We start from the raw sequence: 10,236 nt of genomic DNA, 5'->3' as shown, positions 1-10,236 counted from the left end.
CTTCTGGGTCACCTGATGGAATCATTTTGTGAGTTTTCTCCAGCTGTGGGCCCTGGAATTGTCCTCACCCTGTGCCTTGATGGCTGTGACCAGTGAATGGGTCCCCGGGGAGGTGTGATGGAAGGCGTGTGCCCAAGGGGGGCAGTAACGGGGGTCATGTGGTTATGGAACAGCTGATCCCAGTGCATTCCACGGCTGCTTTGCAGGAGGCCTGGTGGTACCCTCGTGCCTGTGTGAACTACTGGTACTCTGCGCGTCTCAGAAGCACTCCAACCACAACGGCCCAATGACGACAGCATGCAAGCCTGATAAGATATGCAGGGTACAACATCACTTCAAGGTGTACATTCTTTATTAACACTTCCTGCTATGGCTGTAAAGGACATGATAAACCCGCCACTACACTACACTAAGTCATAAACCAATCTTTAATATGTTGAACGAAGCAGATTATTGTTGCTTGTGTGTAACATACAAAAAGATAGGTTGTTTGGTGTGTGCATTTGAATAATCATAACTTAGCCACAAAATAATGTTCACAGAAGCGGTGTAAGGTCATTTTCTGTAGATGGTGCATCACAGATTTCTTTTCTCGGAAGCAGCAGATGAAACGGACACCAACTTGAGCTGCATTCCAGGTGTCAGTGACCAGGACAGACTGCAGGGTAACATCTTATCTGAGGTATATGTTGCGTTAAATAAATGAAAAGAGGTTTAGGACACAAGACACTTTGTTGTTATTGCAGGTTGTTTAACGTGCTCTCATTACAGCAGCGTAGTAAAAGCCAAGTAAGAGCAGGCATTTAACAAAAAACAAACAAACAGTGGATAGCAAGTTCAAGTTTTGATCCAAGATTACAATCTATAATTAATGGACAACATTGTAAGTGACTTTTACATTTTATTTAAGAATCCTGATAGTTGAACTGCTGAAATTCAGCCATTTTTAAGACTTATGTATGATATGAAATGTAAGCTAAGGATGTCCTTAGCTTACATTTAAATCAAACTAAATCAAACCATTTGTTATACCAGCCACAGCCACTAGATGGAGACAAACGGTTAGGGACTTAAGTCGGGACTAAAGCACTGTATTTCCTCAGGAAATAAAATAAATCAGGACAGGACGAAAATCTCACTTTCTGAAGATACATCTATATGATTATATGGTAAACTAATTTGTTAAAAAACATGAGTAAACAAGTTGCCCGGAAAAACTGGAGATCAATATTTTTACGAAAGACACAAATCTTTCCCTTTCCTATTCGATGACAGGTTTGTGTGATACTAAATAAAGGACTCCGATGTTATGAGTAAAACTATTAATTTAGTGAAAGGAAAGTTAGCCTTTTCGGCTCAGCATCCAGATGTGACTTCTTCTAAGAAAGACCACTACCAGAATGCCTCCAATTTTTGTCATTGAATTAAACTGTTTCAAGTTCTTTATTTAAAAAAACAAACATCATTCTTGATTGTGTGGTTAAAGAGCATAACGATAAAAGTGATCCCACATTAGAGTTAATCTGCCCTTGTTTTGACAGCAGCCCTTCCTTTCATGCATAACTAAGGATTAAGACCTTTGTTGCTGTTTTAGAAAGGACTGGTGTCTTTAAAGTGACTTTAACAGTTATTATCACAGAACATTACTATTCAAGACATATAAAGATATTTAAAGTAAAAACACTGGAAATAATAAAAGCCCTGTGATAGACTAGGGTGTATCCGGCCTCTCACCCAGTGACAGCCAGGATAGGCTCATGATCTTCTAGAGCAGTGGTTTTCAAAGTGGGGGCCGCCAGGGGGAGCTGGGGGACCTCAAACAATTGGAGGGAAGATGAGAAAAAAAAAATTAGAAAAATGAAAAAAATATAATCGATTTGTTTTTAACCATTATTATAAAATATAGTCTAAGTATTTTATTAATCATTATTATAAAATATAATGATTAATAATATATCATATCGAAATGTTATTTGCCATGCTCATCTTTTTGATTCTCTGCCAGTCAAAACATCGTTCATGACCTCATGATCTGTGTAGACCTGGCGGTTTGCGCCCTGCGCCTTTTATCAAGCTGCTGTGTTCCTCAAGCTAGCGTGTAGCTAGCACAAAATGGACAGGTTTTTGACAAGAAAGAGACCGAAGGAACAGACCAACAGCCCTGTCGTGGAGGACACTGCTGCAAAAAAAAACCTAAGAACTAAAATCAGAAAATATGAGGCAGCACTGATGCTAAACAATGTAATAGTTATTGAATAGTGAATAAAAGTAAGAAAAAACATTATAAAAGATGACATTTCTTTACATATTTTGTAGTATTGTCTGTTGGTTTGCAAATGGGGTCCCCGGCCAGAAGCTAAAGCTATTTGGGGGGCCTTGGCATGGAAAAGTTTGGGAAATGGGAAATGTCCTTGCTACTAAATATTCCACAGTCAACTGTCAGTGGTATTATCACAAAGTGGAAGCGATTGGGAACGACAGCAACTCAGCCACAAAGTGGCAGGCCACGTAAAATGACAGCGGGGTCAGCGGATGCTGAGGTGCATAGTCCACAGAGGTCACTGACTTTCTGCAGCATCAATCACTACCGGCTGTGCCTCAGTAGGTAGAGCGGGTTGTCCACGAACCAGAGGGTTAGCGGTTCGATCCCCGGTATGTGCCACATGCCGAAGTGTCCTTGAGCAAGACACTGAACCCCCAGTTCCGTGGCACTGGTGTGTGAATGTGTGTGTGCTTGTGTGAATGGCCTTGCTTTTATATAGTGCTTTTCTACCTATTGGTACTCAAAGCGCTTTACAGTCATGGGTAGATGTGTCTATGACTGTAAAGCGCTTTGAGTACCAATAGGTAGAAAAGCACTATATAAAAGCAAGGCCATTTACCACTACAGACCTCCAAACTTCATGTGGCCTTCAGATTAGCTCAAGAACAGTGCATAGAGAGCTTCATGGAATGGGTTTCCATGGCCGAGTAGCTGCATCCAAGACATACATCACCAAGTGCAATGCAAAGCGTTGGATGCAGTGGTGTAAAGCACGCCGCCACTGGACTCTAAAGCAGTGGAGACATGTGATGAATCATGCTTCTCCATCTGGCAATCTGATGGACAAATCTGGGTTTGGCGGTTGCCAGAAGAACAGGACTTGTCTGACTGCATTGAGCCAAGAGTGAAGTTTGGTGGAAGGGGGATTATGGTGTGGGGTTGTTTTTCAGGAGCTTGACCCCTTAGTTCCAAGGAACTCTGAATGCTCCATCATACCAAGAGATTTTGGACACTTCCATACTTCCAACTTTGTGGGAACAGTTAGGGATGGCCCCTTCCTGTTCCAACATGACTGTGCACCGGTGAACAAAGCAAAGTCCATATCCAGATGAGCAAGTTTGGTGTGGAAGAACTTGACTGGCCTGCACAGAGTCCTGACCTCAACCTGATAGAACACCTTTGGGATGAATTAGAGCGAAGACTGCGAGCCAGGCATTCATATCCAACATCAGTGTCTGACCTCACAAATGCGCTTCTAGAAGAATCGTCAATAATTCCCATAAACACACTCCTAAACCTTGTGGAAAGCCTTCCCAGAGGAGTTGAAGCTGTTATAGCTGCAAATGGTAGGTTGACGTCATATTAAACCCCATGGATTAAGAATGGGATGTCACTTAAGTTCATATGCGTGTAAAGGCAGATGAGCAAATACTTTTGGCAATATAGTGTACCATATAGAATGCAGGGCCTTGTTTTCATATAGCTTGAAGAATGAAAATATGGTAAACTACTATTATCTAATGAAATGATTGGCATTTGCCACATTTCAGCCAGTACGTTTTGACTCAACATGTGCTGCACTACTGTGGCTAGCAGGATTAGTTTTGTTTGCTAAATGCTAAACTCTACAGAAAGGACTCAAGAGCCTAATGCATAATCACATGGACCCACTTGTAGTTCACACATGTGCTATGTATCCCAAAAGCCTGTGACCACATACTAAACAAATCAAGAAATGTGTTACTTTATACAACAGATGTATAAATATTCAAGACCCCTGTGACTTTACCTGCAACCTCTTAATACTCACTAAGACATTTGAAACATTTTAACAGACCTATAGATACTCTGTTAGCCCAGCAGCTTTTCATTCTAAAGTAAAGAATCCCTAATGATGAATGAGTAAGCACAGGAGACCATCTGTGTCTTTATGTACACTTTTATTGTCAGCACTTGACAGCAGGACACAAAGAGCCAGATCACTTCTTGGTCTCCTCCTCCTTGGACAAGTTCTTGATGATCTCCTCCTTCTTGGCCTGGAGACGCTCCTCTCTGCGCTTGCGGGCCTCCTTTGTCTTGGAGCGACGAGCCTCAGCCTGGTCACTGTAGGAGAGGAGAGACAGAGGTTTATACAGTGTGTAAGCATTTCTCCTGCCTCTTCAACTTTTAATATCCACATGAACATAGGCGGCATAAAATTTAAGGTAAATCTAATATATGTGAACAGTTTTTTTTTTTTTTTTTTAAATTAATCAATAACTGGGGCAATCCATAACCTAACATAGTTAATCACAAACTGATGTACGACATAAAGCACCACCGTTATTCTTCAAGTTGTGTGTAAAGGCCCTAGACCCTGATCTCCAAAATCCTTTCACTCAACGCATAATTTAAAGCAAAGCAAAATGCCATCTGACACTCGCTCAGGTAGAAATACAGCTCACACCGTGGGTAAATCGGCAGAACTGATCAAACCACGGACGGAGTTTTAACTTACGCCAGGAGCTTCTTGCGGGCTTTGTCTGCCTTCAGCTTGTGAATGTGCTCCATAAGGATGCGCTTGTTCTTGAACACGTTACCCTTGGCCCTCAGGTAGAGGCTGTGGTACCTGAATAGGAACAAGGTAGAAATACAAATTTAAAAAAAATAATATAAATCACCAGAATACACAACATAGTAGCTAAAAAATACTGTATCTGTGAGCTAAATCCAAAAGCTGCAGAATTTAGACTTTGATTTTGAATGTAAACAGACCTTCTGAAATCATTTCCGCAGATGTGAATTTCATCAACTTACATGTGCCTGTCAATCTTCTTGGCCTCCCTGTAGCGGCGCAGCAGACGACGCAGGATCCTCATGCGACGCATCCAGGACAACTTCTCTGGCATACGGGCGTTGGCTGTACCCTTTCTCTTACCTGAACACAGAGATTAACAAGATCCGTCAACTGTACTTCTAACGAAAGACGGCAACGGCTTTCCTCTTGCACAAATAAGAGCCGCGACCTACCGACTCCCATGTGTCTTCCCTTGCGACGAGCCAGTGTGTTCTTGCGGCAGCGGGCCCTGGAGTGGACCGTAACAGGCTTGCGGATGATAAGACCATCCTTGACCAGTTTACGGATCTGCTGGCCTGAAACACAGAAGGAAAGAGGATGCAGAATGAACAAAAAAAACTTAAGCAGTGTGCATCTCATTACCAAACCTACTGTTCATTCAGCAGTCAAACTAGTAAATCTGTCTTGAACTGTGGATAAACAAAGCATATAGCATCGCATGATACTACAATGAGAAATACATCCAATATACACTGCAGTGTACCAATTATCATGCATATATATGTATTTAAGGTATTTGAAACACAAGCTGTAGAAAGACATTTGGATGAGTTCACCTGTTCTTAATAATATCTGTTACTTTACAGCAGAACTTAAATAAAAGCAGGAGCATAATGTCCTCTACTTTTTAAGTTTAATAATATGCACTTGATCACACATTAAGCTCTGGTCTTACCTCAGACCGTATAGTTTCATACAAAGCCAGACTTCTGTTTAAAGACGAGTAAAATTTTAAAGACATGAAAGTGAACTACATAACTATGTCCTCAAAAGCCTAATTAAACAGATTCCCTGATCTTAGTGTATTAGATGTGCTGGCTATTAACTCTATCCCTCAGTTTCACTGTTGGGTCCGATGTGCTCAGGACAGACTGACTGACTCATCACCATCTCGGTAAATCACAAAGCTGTGACCCTTATCACCAATCTACTTGTTGCTCTACTTACGGGAGTTGGCGTTGGCGATCTCATTGGTCTCGTTGGGATCCAGCCAGACCTTCTTCTTCCCGCAGCGCAGGACGCTGGAGGCCAGCCTCTTTTGGAGCCTGAGCATGCTGCAGGACGAACACACAACAGCCGGTTAATTTTAATGCCAACAATTAAACACGAGATTCTGTGTCCATAAAAGTCATATGTTTTCAAACTGAATGGAAATCTTGTTGCGTGATAGCTCAAAGGCTGTTAGCCGCACAGCTAGCTAACTGCCAGCCGGGTGACAACATGGCCTCTGTCCGCTACATCGTGTTACACATGGCCACGTTAAAATGTGGGAATATGTAGTTGGAGTGATGATTAAACTTCACATCCAGAAAAAGAAGGACCTCTGGTGTCCCCGTGGAGTGATTTGAGCTTAACATGTGTGCATTTTAACAGTTAAATTCTGTCTTTTACTGTGCCATCGACAGCGGTCCTACCTCATGGCTGCTACTTCAATAGGAAAAGGAAGGTTTCAGAGACCGACTGGAAGCTACCATTTTAGAGGAGAGTCCATCTCAAGTCATGAAACAGCTCGGTGATATCTCGAAACATAATGGATATGTTATTGAAATACACAACCCATAGCCCTAATAAATATCTATATTAAAGACATAACCGACAGAAATCTGTGACAGACAATAGGAATCTTGAGCGAATTATCAAAATGTGCATTGCCAAATCCCCCCTTGTGAAATAATGGTACTAACCAGTGTGGTTGCAATGCATTATGGGTGAGAAAGGAGTTGCTTGTATTCTGTTTTTCAAGCACATGAGGGCGATGTTGAGACCACAAATGCAGCTGGTACTAGACTCTTATCAAACCTCTTAAATATGATTATGTAGCCGATGTGTTAACCCATATTGATACGACGTTTGTAAAATAATGATCCAGATTTTTTATTTTCCGTTTTTTTCGCATGACCTTTGATCAAAACTTTCAAAACAGCATCCCTAATAATAGCCATATAATTAAACATGACATAAACATGTGTAACAACGTAATACACTCTCAGTTATTTTCTAAAAATATCTATACACATATCTATATCTATACCCAACCAAAAAGTACTCTACTGTATTACTTGTAAGGACAAATGTATTTTTGGTTTGTCGTTCGGTTGTTAGTCATTTCATTGCTGTATTCGATCTATATATTTAAAGCACATAAATCACATCAGCGGTATTTTTGCACAACTTTACATATCCTGTCATCTCTGACAAGAATTAAAAATATTGCATATATTGGACTATGAATAAAACCAATTAAAAGGTGTGAAGGACTCCCTCGTGAAGCAATTAGCAGCATAAACAGGGACACGTCTGGCAAATAGAAGATGTCTAAAATATGCAGCTTCCGGAGTTAAAAATAATAAATCTGAAAAAAAGATTTTGAGTGTCCTCTGCTAAAAATAAAAAAGACAACAATGAGCTGGTTTGGCAAGAGGGTACTCATGAAGATACTTGTAAAAATAGCCAGCTGGTACATTACCATTTGACTGGCTACTTATTAAGGTTGCTATTGTTGCCTCCTTGACTCTCCAGCATCAGTGGCCGCGGCCCGTTGCCATGGCAACTCTGTATGCCTGGGAGTGTGGGTGCGTGAGGAGCACTTGTGTGACTTCTTCACCTCAAATAACCCAGAATACCGATAATTGGGTAAAGCATCACCCAAAGTACCAGATCATGAGCCGGTACGGCTTTATCTTTCCTCACTGCAGGGGAACGTATCATCCAGCAAGAGCACAACCTTGAAGAAGTTGAACTCCAACTCTATCTACCGCTGAAGCCAGCAAATAATTCGGTCTTTGTAGAATTAGGCCTTGTGCACATGCTCTCATCTTAATTTTGTACTTCTTCTTTGTTGTTAATGGGTTATGCTTGAACAAAAGTTAGTCTCCGTCCTTCAAATGCTGGATTCCTGCTTTTGACTAAGGGGTGCAGTTGACTGAAGTTTAGTGTCACATTTGACTGATTTTCCTGTGTTAAATGGTTTCAACATGAGCCAGCGGTAACGTCACTCAACCTTTGATGACCACCAGGCAGCTCAGATATGCATTTAATGTTGAATAATGTTTAATGTTGTCCAGGTATCGTGATATAAAGGAGACAAACACACGGCACAAAACCAGAACAGTGCCTGAATATAAGCATATTCAGCATAGAGTGCATTATATAGTTAGATTTATTGAGGTAACCGCTGACTCACTCCACTCAGTTACCTTGTTCAACAGCTGAAAGGTGAAAAACAAGTGAGCGATCCAGCTGAGGACAACCTGAAAGTCTCCTGCTCCTGCTCATGATGCTTTTCCAGGAGGAAGCTGCTGCAGGCGAGCTGCAGGGACTTGGAGACAGTTTCAGATTAGATTATGATCCTGTACTGCAGCCTTTTTTATTATTATTATTATTATTTGGAAGAGGAGGAAAGCTTCCACCTACAGTATACCAAGCATACCGGAAAGCGGAAGTATGACGAGCAGCAGCAGAGGATGATCTTGTGGGTGTTCAGTCTGACGCCATCGGCTCTGATCACACAGATTTCCCTTTGTCTGCAACAGGTGTGGGGGTCGTTGTCATCTCTGGGTGGCTCCTCTGAGAGGTGGATAAATAGTCGCTTTGTTTTAGGTTTACTTAATCAATCGATATGATATCATTTACGCAGTGGGAACTCAGTGTTTATCATGTAAGTAGTTGTCGTCATCATCTGAGAATGACTCATCCTCTAAGAGTTTTCATAAGAACTCTCTGTGGTGAATTAAATGAAACCATCGAGAATAACCATGTAACCTGGTCTTACACAGCTTTTTAGCATCTATCGGCTCATTGTTTTAGCTTCCTGGCTGGAACTAATAGAAAGAACTGGAGTTTTTGGTGAGTTCAGACTCAAAAGCTGTCCTGAACACAAGTACATGAACACAACCTGAAGAATCCATCTCAGCTATAGCCTATCACACATTTCACCAACAGACAGTTAATACAGTGCTTTAACAATGTGACATCCATCATCATTACATTTTCCTTTATGAGATTTGTTCTGATATCAGTGAGCAACATTTATTTTGTCTTTATTCACCGGAGAAATGCTAGAAATTCCAACCCCCCTCGACAGCATCTCATTCAGGGGCCATTAAACTGTTGCTATCTATAGTTTCCTGCATCTCTCAGGGGCCCAGAAAGGCTCTGCCTCTTCTGCAACACTCAACCAGCCCCAATCCTGGTCCCACGTGGCCCTTAGTCAAGATTAGCTCAGTTAAAAACAGGGGTCCCTGGAAGTGGGGGGGCTCTGGTGTTTTGCTAAAGCCACACTAACAGTCCCCCCTTCCTCAAATCAGTCCTCAGATACAGAGCTTCCCTGCTGCTGCAACAAACTGACTGTGAAATTGAACTATTCCCAACCCCATTACAGCCCTGCAGGGCCCCCGGTTTCTGGATCCCAGTGTGGGGACAGCCTGTCCACCCTCACAGCCTCCATCACCGCCACTCTGTTGTTCCCTCATCAATCGATAAGTGAAGGTGGAGTCTGTTCAGCGGGGCGTGGACCTCGGCTTCCAGCTGGAGTCTGTTGAGCGCACACAAGAGAGTGAAACGACGGCAAGACAGACAGAAACACACCGGAAAACAGAGTACGCCGCCTTCAGAATAAAAGCCTGCACACTCAGTGTCTGCTGAGAGGTCTGGACCTATGTCTTAGTCACAACTGTTACTCTTACAGTCGTATTGTCATATTCATCATCATCATAATTAGTAGTACACGAATAGCCTAACAACAAATAGGTGTGATTTTCAGTTAAGATATATTCAACATTTATTTGGACATAAATATGGTAATACATTGAATAAAAATGTTCTTTCAAATGAATATAAAAACTGACATCCAGTACTCTCTATCCAGTGCTGAGGAAAAGCTGCAGGGACTGAAAGTAAAGTGAGGATACTTTAAAAACTGAGGGCATTTTATTTATCACTCAAACTCATTCAAAGAAAAGTAAACAGTAACAAGACTAAATCAAAGTTCACCCTCTGCATTACTTAGCCTAGCATCTGCTCTGGATCCTGTTGTTACTGAAGATAGTCAGTCATTTAGGCTGTATGAGGTGAGCTTGCTGTCGAGCTGTTGAATGAATCTGGGCTGGCAATGTGAACCGAGAGTACTTTAAGAGAG

The 10,236-nt window shown here is 41.7% G+C and overlaps 1 protein-coding gene across 1 annotated transcript; it reads right to left on the bottom strand.

Moving 5' to 3' along the window:
• Positions 1-4,184: 4,184 nt before the first annotated feature.
• On the bottom strand, positions 4,185-6,535 carry rpl19 (ribosomal protein L19). The gene is made up of 6 exons (XM_084571458.1): positions 6,515-6,535; positions 6,048-6,154; positions 5,273-5,395; positions 5,060-5,180; positions 4,761-4,871; positions 4,185-4,366 (listed from the first exon to the last, which is right to left on the bottom strand). The coding sequence occupies exons 1-6, from the start codon at positions 6,517-6,519 to the stop codon at positions 4,243-4,245; spliced, it is 591 nt and encodes a 196-aa protein (XP_084427584.1). The 5' UTR covers positions 6,520-6,535; the 3' UTR covers positions 4,185-4,242.
• Between the last annotated feature and the right edge of the window lie 3,701 nt (positions 6,536-10,236).

The sequence above is a fragment of the Chelon labrosus genome (assembly GCF_963514085.1).
Source record: "Chelon labrosus genome assembly, chromosome: 21".
NCBI classification, from domain to species: Eukaryota; Metazoa; Chordata; class Actinopteri; order Mugiliformes; family Mugilidae; genus Chelon; species Chelon labrosus.
The sequence above is the reverse complement of the archived record's forward strand: the minus strand, read 5'-3'. Positions and strand labels throughout refer to the sequence as shown.